At 33.6% G+C, this 17,390-nt stretch overlaps 1 protein-coding gene across 3 annotated transcripts; it reads left to right on the top strand.

Moving 5' to 3' along the window:
• The first annotated feature begins 1,608 nt into the window (after window positions 1-1,608).
• On the top strand, window positions 1,609-16,885 carry LOC105794097 (uncharacterized). Of its 3 annotated transcripts, none has more exons than XM_052628266.1 (11): window positions 1,609-2,015; window positions 3,754-3,822; window positions 5,236-5,304; window positions 5,548-5,672; window positions 5,986-6,181; window positions 7,081-7,256; window positions 8,062-8,191; window positions 13,554-13,714; window positions 16,140-16,207; window positions 16,298-16,391; window positions 16,548-16,885. In XM_052628266.1, the coding sequence occupies exons 1-11, from the start codon at window positions 1,728-1,730 to the stop codon at window positions 16,747-16,749; spliced, it is 1,578 nt and encodes a 525-aa protein (XP_052484226.1). In that variant the 5' UTR covers window positions 1,609-1,727; the 3' UTR covers window positions 16,750-16,885. The 3 variants fall into 3 exon arrangements, with proteins under 3 accessions (XP_052484226.1, XP_052484227.1, XP_012478539.1); XM_052628267.1 differs by having other exon boundaries at window positions 5,226-5,321; window positions 16,298-16,374; XM_012623085.2 differs by having other exon boundaries at window positions 1,610-2,015; window positions 5,226-5,321.
• The last annotated feature ends 505 nt before the right edge of the window (window positions 16,886-17,390 follow it).

Genomic DNA, 17,390 nt, shown 5'->3' with positions numbered 1-17,390 from the left:
TTAATTTGTTATCATCGATAGATCCTTAACCAAGTACAAACAATTAATAATAAATACCACGTAATTTAGTTAATGATAATTTGTAAAAATAGTCATCCAACTATTAGTGTGTTTCTATTTTGGTCACCTAGGTTTAGAATTTCTATTTTAGTCACTAACATTATTGAAATTTAATATTTTGGTCACTCTTATGTTAAATCACTAACGGTGGCCTCTTTTTTATTTGGATGATAAAAGTTTAACCTTCCAATATTTATAGATTCTATCAATTTAGTTCTAATTCTAAGTTTAACTATTTACTTTACACTTTCGCCAATTATAAATACATACAAAATTATAAATAAAAGAATACCCATTTTCTTTTTTTTTTGACATAAATTTATTTATTAAAATAATAATTTTATTTTATGAATAAAATATTTTTAAAAAACCTCACAAACAAGATTTAACTCAAATTCAAACTTTTCCTTTTCCTTTTAGTTTATTTTATAAATAATAAATTTTATCATACGTCTGGCCTTGTTCCTTAGTCATCATCAAATTTGTTGAGCGTTGGGCACCACCTTCTCTTACAACCATCAATACTAATATCACTTACTCTAAACTTTTTGATTTCATTGTCCTCCATAGTCGCACCATCGAATTAGGAATCAATTGTGGAGCTACCTACAGGGCCTTCCACCTAATGGGTCTTTAAGACCTCATCCTCACCTATATATCTCTAATCATGGTTGCCCCTAAATGCAACAAACTCATTATAGACAACAACCTATAGACATCGATTCTCACCCTTTTTGACCACAAGCTATAATTTTTGACCCAACCTGAACATGGTTGTCATTAATATTGAAAAAAGGGAAAAGTTGAATCATAAGTCTTTTTCATGGATTTCCCCTTAAATTGTTTTATTTATAAGGTTATTATTTTATTTATAAACTTATTATGTTAATAAACAAATTTTATGTTAGAAAATGCTAAAAATATATTAATTTATTTTTAAATATTTTTATGTATTTTTATTGAAAAATGAACTTTTAAATATTTTTATTATTTTTAGGAATCAAGACCGATTTGACAAAATATGTAAAATTGTGGGCTAAATTTGTTTAATATTTTAGATTTAGGACTAAATCGATAGAATGTATAAATATTGAAGGGCTAAATTTGTTATTATGCCAATAAAATCACCATTAGTGATTTAACGAAGGAGTGACCAAAACATAAAATTTCGATAATGTTAGTGACTAAAATAGAAAATTTTAAACCTTGATGACCAAAATAGAAACATGCTAATTGTTGGATGACTCTATCATTTACTTAAATTTAGTATGAATAATTTATAACAAATAAGTTAATTATTTAGTAGGTTAAAATAAAATGTATGAGAAATTATATTTTATTTTAAATTATTTGAAGGATATTAGTAAAATAATAAATATTTATATTTAAAATAACATATATCTTAAAACTAAAATATTATTATCGTAAAAACTAGCTTTTTAAATTTAAATAATATAGAAACGTGGTTGAAAAGTTATAATATAATTATTCAAATTTTTAGTAGCAATTAAGAAAAAACGATTTTATAAGTTTAATAATGGAATGATAAAAAAATAAGCATTGTTGGATGATTTACCCAGAAAGGAAACAAGAGGGCAGATTGAGGTGGTGCTAAAACCTCAACAAAATTGCAAAACCCCAAGCCTCTGCTAATAAGAGCAAGAATAATGGCAACATCGTATCCGCTGTACAATTGTGGGACTAGACAGAACTCGTTTCTAATTCCTGGCAGTGGCAGTAGAACCTCTGTCTTGGGCTTGAGATGGAGCGAATCTCAATTCTTCTGCAAAACCCACGCCCCTTCCTATCGTCTTGGTATCATCAAGAGGAAATGCCGTCACAGCGCCGTAATCAGGGCCGCCGCCTCTGGCTCCGATTATTATTCCACTTTGAACGTCAGTCGTGGTGCCACTTTGCAAGAGATTAAGACCTCTTACAGGAGTCTTGCTCGCAAGGTTCGTCGCTTTCTCCAATTAGCTTGCTGTTTGTTTTAGAATTTCGCAGTTGTCTAACATTACTCCATCTTTTGGGAGGATTGAATTTATAACATTGGATTTGATTTTTATTTTATTTTTAATTTGAAATGATATAATCTTTGCTTCTTATGGATAGCTTGAAAGTAATGAGTGTTGTTGCCTTGCCATTTTCTTTTTCATGCTAAATGGAATGAAATTAAGGGATATAAAGTAGTAGATTAATGAGACCGTCTATTTGATTTAAGATTAACCATTTTAAAAAACAATCTGTCTAGGTTTTTAATCAGAGTTGAAAAAGAAAATTGTAAAAACATAGGTTATAGATTAAACTATTAGGAACTCATACGAGTTTTTAATGTTTACACGCCATTACCATATTTCATCCTCTATTTTTATATTCATCCATTGGAAGACTGAATTAACCTATGAGATAATCCAGTTCCATAGAGTTCTTGCATCGAGTTGATCTCAAACCAATGACCTAGTTGCTTCAAATGCCGAGTGTTCCTTTGAGATATTCATGCTACCTTCTATAATTGGAATGGTGAATTTTAATTATTGTGATGTCTTTGTATACTTATTTTCACTTTAATCTGAAGCTATGGACTGTCTTTGGTTCTAACACCTGTGGAATCAGTCCAATATTTTCTAGTTTATGTAGAGAAAGAATGTAATTAGAATCCTAAAATGATTAGTATTATCTTTTAAAATCTTTCAGGGGCAGTGAACTATCTGGGTTTGCATGTAGGTCAGGTTTCTGATGATCAGCTTATGATTTTTGCTTGAGTGTACCAGGATTTTTGCTAAATATTTGGGTAAATTGACTCTCTATGCATGAGGATGATTGGAAAGTAGATGGAATGTTAAAGGTTTAAGAGGGTAGTAAATATATCACTTGTTAGTTCATTTCTTGCCCTTAAATTTCCATTATCTTAACTAAATTAGAGGAAGGAAAAAGAGTTTTCATAAACCTTATGATATTTTATTTCCCTCATCTCCTTTTTTTCTAGGTTGCATAGTGTTTGCTTCTTTCGATTCCCTATGCCCTTATTTTCAAAGCTATAGGCTGCAACATATTTGGGTGGACTGACTTCCCTAGAATTTTTTTCACTGCAAAGTTGATGGAGTAATAAGGCTAAAAATGGTAGTAAATATATACACTGTTTAGTTCATTTCATATCCTTCCTTACGTTTCCATTACATTAACTAACCGAGATGGAAAAAAGAGCTTTCAAAAGTTTTCTAATATATTCTTTCCCTTCCCTATTCCCCTTTCCTTACGGGTAGCATGTTGTTTGTGTAAGATTATAAAATGAGTGTTGCTTTTTTTTTTTTTGGGATAACTTGCCCATAGTGCATTTGTTTGTAAGAGTAAGAACATTCTGGTCGGACAAATGGATGTTGTCATGTTGTTACTTCAAGTAAATCTGCAATCTCGAGCTTCGTCTTGAGCTCAATTTTAGTAATACGGAAAATAAAGAACACGATATATGTGCCATTGGCACATGTCACGATTAATTGGACTAGCACCAGTTATTTTACTATATTTGATATGAGAGAGAGAGAGAGAGAGAGAGAGAGACCTTGGATGCTGATCCTGGATTGGATGGTTAAAAACTACTAGGTCAAGTCCTAGTTGTGTGACTTTGCCCGTTTATGTTTTAACTTATTCTTTAGTTCACATATTGTGCAATAATTGATATATCATTCAAAACAGTATCATCCAGATATAAATAAGACTCCTGGTGCAGAAGAGAAGTTCAAAGAGATAAGTGCTGCATATGAGGTTAGTATTGTTGTTTTAAAGCTTTTCCTTGTAGAAGTGCATTCTTTTCTTCCAATCCTCCTGGACTCTCAAAAATGTAGTTGTTGTTTTAACTCTTAATATAATTCAATTTTATAAATTCAAATTTTTGTTCAAGTCTAATAATTCACTTACTAATATATTTCAAATAAAAACACATAAGCATGAAATTAAAAGTCATTATTAGACATTAGTTCTAAATTTCCTTGATTAGTCTATTACAAAAAGTTAGTGTAAAAAAATTATATAGAAAGATAAATAAAGAATAGACAAGGAGAAAAGAATTAAAAGGAAAACAAATAGTAGAATAGATAAAGAATGTAGGGGCTGGGGGAACATGTTTACTTTTGATTGGCAGTGTCTACCTTTGGTTTTGAAGAGCTTGAGTGTTTGAAGGATGTTGAAGTTTTGTGTTTTGATGATTTAACAAAATTTTAACATAATAAAATTGATGATTAGTAAGTTTATAATTAATACAATAAAAAGAAATAATGGTATTTTAAGTTTTAAATTAAATAAAAAAGAAAAAGAAATTTAAGTCAGTTTCGCTACTTCAGTGAAGGAAATAATGGTATTTGAGTTAAAGAAAAAAAAAAAAGCAAAAGAAACTTAAAAAGTTAGCTGCACCGCTTCAGTGAAGTAAATAACGATGTTTGAGTTTTAAAATAAAAATAAATAAATAAAGGAAACTTAAATAGTTGCTTCACCGCGTCAGTGAAATAAATAATGGTATTTGAGTTTTAGACAAAAATTGGCTTTAGAAAGCTAGCTTTTTGGTCGCCTAGTGTTGAAGCCAGAGCACAGTAAAGTAAGCATCCAATAAAAGTAGCCTCGCCTGTGAAGGTCAAAGGTGAAATCTTGATTTTCCACTGTGCCTTAGCACCTAGGCAGGTGACTTAAGTGTTACTTAGGCCTACAAAATTTTTAAGGTCCAGGTTTTTAAACTCAAAACCCTGTTTGGAAAATTGAAAAGCCTATTTGCATGTTGCTATTCGAGAGGCCTATTTGTGATTCAAAGAAAAGAAGCTCATTATAATTTTCTGTCATTTTAAAAGAAAAATTAACTAAAGGAAAAGAAAAGCCATTGTTATCCTTGCTCACATCTTCATTAAATTAAATTGATTACTCAATACTTTTTAATTTAAGAAACATATCCTATTTTATTGAATTCATAACAAGCCCTTGCTGAAATATCCTACTTTCGCATCTTTTTTAGTTATATTCCTGTATCTTGGATATTAGGCAATGTTACTTGTGTCTAAGATCGTGCCATGTTGAAACGGGTACTCCATTTTTGAGGAGTCCAAGCATCAAAGCTATTGATAGTATTGAACTTGCAGTATATTCATCTTTTTATGTTGTGTCATAATGATGCATTTATGTAGGTCCTATCAGATAATGAGAAAAGATCTTTATATGATCGCTTCGGTGAGGCAGGTTTACAAGGAGAATATGATGGATCAGGTGATTATTCAGCAGCGGTAAGATAATGGCTAATTCTATTGCACTCTGCAAGTATCAAATGGCATGCTTTATGTTCACTAGTAATCTCCTCTCATCTACCCCACCTTGCTCTTCTTTTTATTAATTTGTTTTGGGTCAACGCATAGTTTAGGTGGGTGGGTGTGGTTGTTTTGTGGTTATATATTTGTAATATTTGGGATGCATGATTATGCTTCATGTTTTATGATCAATGTTCATCTTTAGGTTGATCCATTCGAAGTGTATAATGCATTCTTTGGTGGTTCCGATGGGTTCTTCGGTGGAATGGGTGAACCAGGAGGCTTTAACTTCAATTTGAGAAATAATGGAAGCAACGATCTTGACATTTGGTAACTGTCTACTTGGACGATTTTTTCTGGCCATCACATAATATACTTAGATCTTTATGAAAAATGTTAGACACCAAAAAGCAAACTGTCAAACTTAACCTTATGGCTAATAAAATGCAAACTAAAATTACAAATTGTAATATAAAAGTATATTTCTCAATATAACCTTAATGTTTAAAATATTAGATTGAAAAAGGAGATAGAAGCTATACTTTAATTATTGTTATATTATTATTTGTGTTGATTTGGAGCAACAACTCACTTTTGAGTAAATAATTCTTATTTTCTAACTTTGAATTTCATGATATTGTAGGTATGAACTTCATTTGAACTTTGAAGAATCTATTTTTGGAGGAGAGCGTGAAATTATGGTATCCTATCTTGAAACATGTAATGATTGCGGCGCAACAGGTGCTAAAACTAGTAGTTGCATAAAATCATGTACTGATTGTGGAGGTAAAGGAGGGTCAACGAAATCCAAAAGGACTCCATTTGGAGTGGCAATAGAGGTATTATATCCTCATGACAACATTAAAGTGATTGATGATGCAATAGTTGTTTATTCTCCAATTTTTCTTTTCTAAATTGTTGTTTTCTAAATTTTTGTTTTCTATTTTCAGTTTTCTTGCCAACTTATGGAAGGAATTATAGTTCTGCATTCGTAGTATCTATATACTTTATATAAAAATTGAATAATAGGATTAAATCATGCTATTTGTTGAGCTAATTGGGCACCAAAACTCAAGTGTTACATTTGAACTTGGCATTCTCATATTAAATGGGAAGCATGGAATAAACTTTTGTACCTCCATGTTGTGGGAAATAGCTAGATTTAGTAGGAAAAGAAAAAGAGGATATGCAAAAACAAGTCAAAAAGGAAGCAAAATTTAAAGAAGAACGAGGAGGGCGAAGGAAAGAATAAAGAGCTGCCATTTTTTGGTGGCTATGTGCTTGGATTTTGTTACAAACTATAACTTGATTGTAGACGTGATTGTAGGGATAGATTAGCAGATTCTTAGGAATCTTTTAGATTAATATTATTTGATTATTTCCTAGTCCTTTTTCTTTCTGCAATTATTTTTTTTCCCGTTAGCTTTGAACATACAATATACTTGTATCCTATTGCGCTGACTCTACGAGTTTTGAAAATTTGGATGAGAGTTAGACACTAAGAACATGTATATAGACCTTAGGCAATATAATGGTTCTATGTCTAGATTGCACCTTGCGCCCTGGGCATCGCTAAAAGGATAAGCTGCACAATTTCTGTCATTAATCAAAACTATAAGTAGTAAGCCCAAGAGCAATTGTTTAACTTTAACTTTTTGTTACCTGACCTGTTATTTAATTTTAGAATTCAGTTCTTATCTTTAGCATATGTTATATAGATAATATGTTATATTTCTAGGTTTCTACTTGCTCAAGCTGTGGTGGCAAGGGCAAGATAATCACTGACAAATGTCGAAGATGTAGTGGCTGCTGTAAAGTAAAAGTAAAACGGAGTATGAGAATAATCATACCCCCTGGTGTTGCTGATGGTTTCACAAAGCGAATACGTGGAGAAGGCAATGTTGATAAGAAAAGGTATTAATCTAGTCAAGTTTTCTTTATGTTGGTCTTTGCATATGGGAATCTCTTTTCCCCCTTTTATATGTGAATTCATTCGGAGATCTGAAGTTGGGTGAGTGTTTTCTTTTTTCCTTGGCCGGCAAGTGGGGTGAGTTGATAGTAGATTATGATGGTATTTCTGGTTTTTGACTTATAGTTGGCAAAGCAGCCAAATTGAGTAGGATTGATCTTAGGGTTGGAATTGAGAGAAGCGGAAAGCAATATGAAGAAGTGAAGAACTTTGGAATCTTGGTTCTCTTTCCTGAAAAGGGGCTATTTCTCTTGTTGGTTTTGTTAAGTGGTGTTATCTCGGTCTGTTATGTATTAGTAGGTTTCCTGTGGTCTTATATTAAAGCTGGACCCCTCCATGCTTAACGGGGTCAAGCTGCTAAAAGACTCCTTTGATTCTATCCATATTCAGGAATCTTTTTCTTCAATATTGGGTAAATGACTCATTTTTATATTTCTGTATTCTTTTGATTTCCTGTTCACCTTTTCTTTTGGTTTTATTGTTATCTAAGAGTAATGGTATTAAGTAATGAAGGTGAGTGCTCTGAAGTAAAGCTTGTTAATTTGTTTAATGCAATAGTCTCTATCAGATACAAGAAGGGAGATTCAGCTTGAGTTTGGGCGTCATATTTTTATTTAGTCATTTTGTTTTGAGAATCTTAATGAATTAGTTTCTCTTCTCACGTTTGTTTCCATCTTATATATTTTGGTTAGAATTTTTTGTACATAGGAAACTTGTATCTTGCAATAACAGAGCCATTTCTCTCTCTAGGGGATTTGCTGGTGACCTCTTTGTAGTCCTCCGTATAGGAGTAAAGCAAGGAATTTGGAGGGACGGTCTCAATCTTTACTCAAAGATCAATGTTGACTACACCGAGGCAATACTCGGGACAGTGGTGAAGGTACTTGTTGACTTTTTGTTACCTCATATTAATTTAATCATCAGCCTTAATGTGATTGGCGAGTATATTACAAAGTGAATGTAGCCCTTAATATATTACAAGGGGTTTCAATTCTTTGTAAGATGAGGGGTAGCCCATAAGATATTGGAAGGTGAAAACACTCAGAGGAAAAAATTCAGTTAAATTTCTACTGCTTTAGTTTACAGATTTATAAAGAGAGAAATAATCATTTTAAAGGAAATAAATCCTAATTCCTAAGAATCAAGAATTGATATCCTAATTTCCTAAGAATCAAGAATCGAGATTAGTTTCTATTTACAAGAGAACTAATAGTAATAAGGTAAGATTTCTATCCTTAATTATAGGATTCCAACACTTCCCCTCAAGTCGGAGTGTAAATGTTAATCAAACCCACTTGCCAATAAGTTCTTCAAACATGTTTCGCTCGGACTCTTAGTTAACATGTCGCAACTTGTTGTCTAGTAGGTAGGTAGGTGATGCATACTTCTCCGAGTGTATTTTTCTTTCATAAAGTGACGATCTATTTCCACATGTTTGGTCCGATCATGATGCAGGATTATGTGCTATGTCGACAATGACTTGGTTGTCACAAGACATCTTCATAGGTCCGGTATAAGGCACTTTTAGTTCTCTCATAAGTCTTTGTATCCAAACTCCTTCGCATATACCATGAGATAGTGCTCGATACTCGCCTCTGCTGACCGCCTGCGTGCTACCACAGATCGCTTTTTTGCTCCTCCACGCCACAAGATTACCCCAAACATAACTACAATAGCCGCTTGTAGATCGTCTATCATTAATGTAACCTTGATGCGCATCGTGTAAACTTCCACGCTTGGTTGATGATCTTCTTGAAGTATGTGCCTTTACTAGGAGTTCCTTTTAGATATCTTAGTATTCTATATGCAGCTTCGTGTGCTTCTCCGGGGCATGCATATCTTGACTAATAACACTCACATCAAGGCTATGTCGACTACCGTGAGATAGGTAGATGAGCCTTCCTACTAGACGTTGATATCTCCCCTGCCGATTTCTTCTCCATCCTCATTAGTTCCCAATTTAAGGTTAAACTCCATAGGAGTTTCAATTTGGTTTTCGCCCATCAAACCAACTTCCGACAAGAGATCAAGAACATATTTCCTTTGGGAAATGAAGATACCTTTTTCGACCTTGCTACCTCCATACCAAGAAAATATTTAAGACTTCCCAAGTCTTTAAGTTCAAACTCGTACCAAGAAATTCTTTCAATCTCAAAATTTCGCCGAGTCATTTCTGTTAATATTATATTGTCGACATAAACGATAAGGATGCAAGATTTACCCTCTTTCGAGTGCTTGTAGAACACGGTGTGGTCCTTTGTCCTTGAATGTAATTTCGCTAGTCATAGCTTTTGCAAATCGGTGAACCACGCTCGTGGAGATTGTTTCACCATACAAGGACTTCTTCAACTTACACACTTGGCCCTTGTTTTCTTCAAACCCGTGGAAATCCATGTATACCTCCTCATTTAATTCCCGTTGAGAAAAGCATTTTTACATCCAATTGAGTCAAGTGCCAATCAAGGTTGGCAGCAAGAGATAGCAGGACTCGAACGGTGTTTAGCTTGGCAACCGGTGCAAACGTCTCGTTGTAGTTGAGACCATAAGTTTGGGTGAATCCCTTAGCCACAAGTCGAGCTTTGTATCGGTCTATACGGCCATCGGGTTTAAATTTCGTAGTGAAAATCCATTTGCACCCTACGGTTTTTTTTCCTTTAGGTAGATCCGAGACTTCCCATGTTTCATTTTTTTTAGGGCCTTCATTTCTTCCATCACGGCTTGTCTCCACTCAGCTGATTCAAGAGCCTCTTCTATATTTTTTGGAGTTTTTACAGAATCAACATTAGTCACAAAAGCTTTGTAAGACTTAGATAAATTTCCATAGGATACAAACCGAGAAATAGGATGTTGAGTGCAGCTCCTTGTACCATTTCGAACTGCAATTGGAAGATAGATGGATGGATGGTGACGGAGGTGGGACTTCTGTTTCAGAACAGTCCTCGATTGGATATGTAATTGGCACTATTGTATCAGTTTCAGGAGAACGGTTCCGTCGGGAGTAAACCTGTATTTGCTGTTTTCCTTGATCAGGTGGCTGTTGTACTTCGGTGGAGGTATTGTTATTGGGAAGGACGGTGTTAAATTCTTCGCTTTGGGAAACAACAACTAAATCTGGGATAGGTTTGTTTGTGATAGTAGTAGTAGGACCAGGAGGTATAATGAGGAGAGTATTAAGGGTCTCATCTTCATTAAAAATCTCCCCTTGAAGATGAGATGCTGCAAAGTATGGTTCATTTTCAAAGAAGGTAACATCCTGAGAGACAAACATTCGGCGCAATGTTGGTGAGTAACACTTATAGCCTTTTTGTGTAGGGGAATATCCAATGAAGATGCAAGTGTGGGCTCGAGGATTAAGTTTGGATTGATTTGGTTGATGGTTATGGACAAAAGCTTTACAGCCGAATATTTTGGCTGGAAGATTAGGAACATGAAATAGAGGGAAGGCCTTTAAAAGAGTATTTAGAGGTGTTTGGAAATTGAGGATCTTTGATGGCATTCGGTTTATGAGATAACAGGCAGTGAGGACAGCTTCTCCCCACAAGTATTTTGGAACATTCATAGTGAACATTATGGCTCGAGCCACAGCAAGGAGATGACGATTTTTTCTCTCAGAGATCCCGTTTTGTTGAGGAGTGTCAGTACAAGAGCTTTGGTGTATAATGCCTTGGTCAGAAAGGTATGGACTTAAGACAGAGTTGAAGTATTCTCTCCCATTGTCAGTACGGAGGGTATGTATGGTAGAGTTTAATTGGGTTCGAACCATTGAGTGAAAATTTTGGAATACTTTGGGTGTTTCAGATTTTTCTTTGAGTAGATAGATCCAACAGACCCTAGTATGATCATCAATGAATGTTATAAACTATCTAGCCCCTGTAATATTTTTCACTCGGCTAGCTCCCCATAGGTCACTATGGATTAACGAAAAAGGTTGGGATTGAATATGTGGTTTTAATGGGTATGGCACACGGGTATGTTTAGATAATTGGCAAATTTCACACTTCAAGGAACTAATACTTTTATTTTGAAATAACAGCGGAAGATGTTTTTTCAAATACACAAAGTTTGGATGTCCTAACCTACGGTGCCATAACATAATAGTGTCCTTTTTTGAAGTGGATAGAGCCAATCCCCCTTGTGTACTGTTTTTATTCCAAATATATAGTCCATCATCAACTTTAGCAGTGCCAATCATCCTCCCTAATTTCTGTTCCTGTATCACACAACCAATTGCAGAAAATTCAACAAGAACATTTTCATCCTTAGTAAGTTTACTAATTGAAAGTAAATTACAGGACAAGTTTGGGACATGTAGGACTTTATCGAGAGAAAAACTCTCTGTCATTTGTACTTCTCTTATTCCACCACGGTGAGTAAGAACCGCCACTATGCGGATTCGGATTTGTTATGACAAGGAGTGTAGGTGTGAAACAACGTGGAGTCACCGTCATGTGATCGAGGCGCTCGAATCGAGTATCCAAGGAGATTGATTATTAGATTCAAAAGCAATGTTGAGGGCGTTACCTTGAGTGGCTAGAGATCCATGAGTAGTGGGAGTACCAAGTATCTTATGGAGAGTCTCAAGTCGTGTTTTGTTGCTTAACGTCAAGAACATCATCAGCAGTAGTGGAGGAATTAATTTCACCTTGAGTGATTCCCGATTGATATTCGAGTTATTTGTGATGTCTCGGCCAGAGAAATTTTCATTGATATCACCCATTGGAGGACTAAATCAAGGAATTTTAGGAAGGAAATTAGAGAAAAAATTAGGATCAAATGAATCCTAAAGCCCGATGCCATGAAAAACTCGGAGGAAAAAATTCAGTTAAATTTCTACTGCTTTAGTTTACAGATTTATAAAGAGAGAAATAATCATTTTAAAGGAAATAAATCCTAATTCCTAAGAATCAGTAATTGATATCCTAATTTCCTAAGAATCAAGAATCGAGATTAGTTTCTATTTACAAGAGAACTAATAGTAATAAGGTAAGATTTCTATCCTTAATTATAGGGATTCGAACAGAAGGAATTTAATTACAAATTTGTTCAGAGAGCATCATTCCAAATTGAATATACAAGTTTATACTGATAGATGCATTATTATAAAAGTTGTACATAAGTTCAGAAAATTAACACACACATTACCTCAAAGTCACAAAATATCACATGGAAATAATTCTAATTAAAACCAGTAAAATAGAAAAACTTTGATGTGATATGGGATTAAGTTATAAAATGCTAAATGATATTTTTCTTGTCCTCATAAAGACTTCTACTAGTTATGCTTGAACCATAAATAAACCCACAAAGCAGTTGGAGGAACAAATTTAAATTCCTCAACATACTTATGCTGTTTACTTAACATAGACCAATAGCCCCTTCTAAATTATGAAATAAGTAGAAAGCAAGGGAAAAGACATTAGTTATAAACTGCTGTTAAAGATGATTTCTATGCCTTATTCAACTTTTTTTGTTTTTAGAATCTTGCCAAGAAATGCAAGAATTGAAAGTGGGATTGGGCATGGCTAGTCTTTTACCTTCTAAATCTAACTTGGACTTTGTCCAGTTTTTGGAGGCTGTTAGTGCATTCCATATGGATAAATTAGTTAGAATTGTGTTATGTCATGCCTTAAACAAGAATCTTCTGATGAAGTGGAGTCTAATTTTTTCTCAAGACTGAATACCCCATGGTGTTTGAATTCTCCCTGCTTCCAGGTTAACTTAAAAATAGCTTCTAAAGCATATGCTAATAACTGAACCTAGTGGTTTTCTGTTACCAACGTCCTATATGGGAACTTGATTATGTTTTGTATTATTTTTTTGGCTTGGCCATAGGTAGAATAAGTAAGTCCAAGTGAATATAATGCCACCAAAAACTCCAAAGGAACCTATGTGGGATAGTAACTTCAAAAACTGGGGCTATGATGAACAAATGTCACAACAAACTACTTGGGCTATCATGCCAAGTTAGGCATCCAGTCTAAATTGACTCCACAATTGTGGGAGGCCTACTTGAATACAAGGATAAAACCACTTAAAATTAGTTATTTCTGACATATTCCATTCATATCAAGCACTTTGGTTTTTTGTGCTCATATCAAGCACCATAAAATGTAAAGCAAGTATCCATATGTTCTGTAAGTTTGTCTCTAAGCGAGTCATTATACACTGAAACCCTTCTGGTCCTTAATTTTCCACGTGTCTGAGAATTCTTTTTATCTTTAATCAATAATTTTAAATTTCAGGTAGAAACTGTTGAAGGTATTAAAGATCTTCGAATCCCCTGTGGGATTCAGCCTGGTGATGCAGTGAAACTTTCACGCTTGGGAGTTCCAGATGTCAACAAACCTTCAGTTAGAGGTGATCATCACTTTATTGTGAATGTTCTGATCCCAAAAGATATCAGGTATTTATCCGGCAATACCTGCATACTAGTTCATGCATCTTCAATAGTTACAATTGCAGTAGTTTAGTTTCTATGGTCCTTATTTCTGAATTGCTTTTTGCTCCTGAAGACGTGTTAACCTAACCTTATTATTGAGGGTTTGAGACCTAGTTCCGTAGTTACTAATAGGGAACAGTGAAAATATTATTTCTATTATGCGATTAACATTGAGATTAAAGCTTGTTGGAAGATACTTTGGAATGATATGATTGTGACACGGAATAGGAGAAAAATGATAACATGGAAACTTATAATTAGAAACAAAATTACCAAGGGAGGAGAAAATTGGGAGCTATAGAAGAAATAGGGTGAGAAAACCACAATAATCAACAGGAGGAGAAATATTGCGTACTCAATTTTCTCTGTCATTGAAACCTACATTAAATTGAAATAATAAAAATAACTAATGAACTAAACCAAATCCTAGTAACAGCATGAATCACCAAATATAACCATGACCAAAGGTATCTCCAAATGTATAAAAGCGCAAGGCATCAGATTTTGATTATACCTGTGTTGGTTCTTTTTCTTTTCCATACAAAGCAAAGAAAAAGCTGCGCCCTGAGGATTGTTTTCTTGAAAATGCATTAACTTCTTTGTTAAGTAGCACATTAGGTAAGAGTTGGCTGTAAAAGAAATGATATAAAAAATTTGCGTGGTTATATAAGTGATTAGGGGTACACATATGCACATATAAGTAATTTGCACTTTACTTAGGTTTTGGTTTAGCTACAAATGCATATGTTATTTTTTTTTGGTTAAAGTACCTGGGGGGTCCTTGTATTATAGGGACTGGATTAATTAGTCCTATTGTTAAGTGAATTAATTTAGTCCCTATACTATTAAAAAGAATCAAATAAGTCCAAATTGTAGCTGAGTTAACATTTACTATATAAAAATGTCTTGAAAATTATTTTTTTTCAATTGCAGTTCTATTCCAATTTTTACTAGAGTAGCCCGACATTGAATGAGTCAAGCTCAAGTGCCATTGAGCGAATATCTCACAAGTAGCTTGATTCGGCTACTTGCCACCCAAACTTTGTTTTGAACCTTCTGTGAGAAAGTCAAGTTCAAATATTTCATTTTTGTGCAAGAAACACGTTGTACTCAGTGCCATTTTGTCTCATGTCAAAACTGCTATATCACCCTAAGGTGTGGAGTCCCTGTTAGATTCTAAGGGGAAAACTTAGCAAAATTCTATTATTCTCTTCACATACATTGCTTGTAGTGAGGCAATGTCCGGTAACCCTTTGCATGAGTTTAGCTACTTGAAATGATTTTGAAATAACAAATGATAATTTACCTAAAATGATTTATTCACACAACGCAGAGTAAAAAGTTTTAAATGCTACAAACATTCAGGAGAAAATATGTTTTATCTTTTAAAGGGAACTTAATGACAAAAAAAAAAAAAAAAGACTACTTTCTTTGAAATTTCTGTTCATAAAATTGAGAGATATTTTGATTAATGACAATAATCACAATTGTGGTCAAACGTGAATGTTAATCTGAAGATAAGAGACAGACACATCCTAAGAGTTTGTTCAACCTTTTCTTTTTAAATCAAAAGTTGAGCTTAGTATATAAATTGATTAAACTCAGTTAACCATTCCCATTTATATAAATGAAAAATTCAAAATTGACTCCTATACCTAATACAAAATGAATTAGGAAATCCCTTGTTAAGGTGATATACATATATAACAATACTCAGTGGTTTTAAAAATTGGACTGGACTGTGTGGGCATGAACTAGTAACCTATTCATTTAAAAGTTATGCTTAAACCAAATAATAACTGGAGCAGTCCACTTTCCGGTTAAACACTCCAGATTTGCATAAATTTCTTCTTTTGAATTATTATTGATCTTTTGAAAGGATATCTTTCACTTTGTGGGGTTTGAACTCATACCTTACCTTTCAATTGATAATGAAACCATTAAGTCAATGTAAACCATTAAGTTAATCTATTGCTATTTAGTACTCATTTAATAGTAAAACTCATTTCATATTACCCTTTCAGTTGAGCCCAGCCAATTGAATTTGTTGAACTGGCAACTATGCTAGGTTTTGATAATAGGCCAATTTTTTTATTGATTTTAGGGTAGTTTTTTGTGTCCTTTTTTGGCTTTGAAAGGTTTTTGAGTTTTGGGGTTTTTTTGAATGTATTGAGGATGAGTATTCAGGTTTGGGGTTTGAATGAGGGTTGCTAGTTTCCTGTCTTGATTTTAGAACATCTTTTGGTGCTTAGGTATTTGGTTTGGTAAGTGTGAAATGATACTTGCATCCATTTATATAATATGATTATTACAATAGTTTGCTGATCTGATTTTGTTGTGAGAAATTATTTGGTTTGGAAACTAAGACTTGTTATGATGGTAATGATAGTAACAAAGAACTCAAACTTATTGAGGAAGTAGCTTCACTCAAAGTATCTAAGAGAAGCTGTCCTTCTGGTATTGGTTCTTGCTTCCTCTAATTGAAAGTGTTTATTGACTTTAAAAAAGTATATGTTTCATTTACTATTGTGTGATTGTATCTTCCAGGAATGCATGAAGCTGGTGAATCCAAAGAGCGTGCTTCGATTAAACGAACCAGCCGCGTTGCATCATTGTGGAACTCAGTTAAGACCTTCTTGGGGTACTGTATTCTTCTGAATTCTTTGATCTCCCAAATTAAAGCCTGAGAAAATTCATGCTCGGATTTGAAGCATAAAATGTTAGGGTATGCAACTAGCAAGTGCTGGTTCTATGTAAAGAGGCATTATTATACCAAAATATGGTGTGTTATTTGCAGGCGAAGAGAGTCCCGAGAAGGGTTTGCGTCAATTACGGCAGACGCATCATCAGCGTTACTGTTGCGGTCACATTGCAAGTCAGATAGCAGCCTATTAACAGTTTCATATTTTACGGTTTTCGTATTTACTTTAATTTGGACATTGATGCGGAGAAACAAAAACTGCTGCATTGGGTTGAATCAAAGAAAACACACATCATAGTGATAGCATCAACAAGTGATTTTGGGCAGAGACTTTATTTATTATATGATTAATTGAGGAATCTAAGTGCTTGTTAAATTGCTATTATGCTACTATCCCATCTCTCGCATAATCCTTGAATTCGAGTTTTGCTTAATCCACCCACATTCAGGAATCTGACGCCTTTGTCTTTTCACAAACATGTACTAATTAATCATCAATTGTTTTCTTTTTTACATTTTCAAATAATTTCGTTATTTTATTCATCAATGCATTGTAATTATTTAAATTTTAATTACTTTTCTTAATAATGTTTTTAATTATTGTAATTAGTATAAAGTAACATTTTCATTTTATTTGTTAAAAATAACTAAAATATATTTACTTATTTAATAATTTAAATATTATAAAAATAAATAGGGTAAATTATCTAGTTTGACATTCAATTTTTAGGGTGTTTTCATTTTGGTCACTCAATGAAATCATGTAATTTGATTACTCAATTTTTAGGGTCTAATGGTGGTTAACTATACATGTCACATCATGTTTGTGTTTTCATTTTGATCGTCTAACTTTTATGTCATTTTCATTTTGGTCGCCCCGAAATATCTTTCTTGAGTATTGATTAGGGTAAAAAATCAAAGATCAACATGAAAAATTGG

This window comes from Gossypium raimondii, chromosome 3, assembly GCF_025698545.1.
Source record: "Gossypium raimondii isolate GPD5lz chromosome 3, ASM2569854v1, whole genome shotgun sequence".
NCBI classification, from domain to species: Eukaryota; Viridiplantae; Streptophyta; class Magnoliopsida; order Malvales; family Malvaceae; genus Gossypium; species Gossypium raimondii.
The sequence above is the reverse complement of the archived record's forward strand: the minus strand, read 5'-3'. Positions and strand labels throughout refer to the sequence as shown.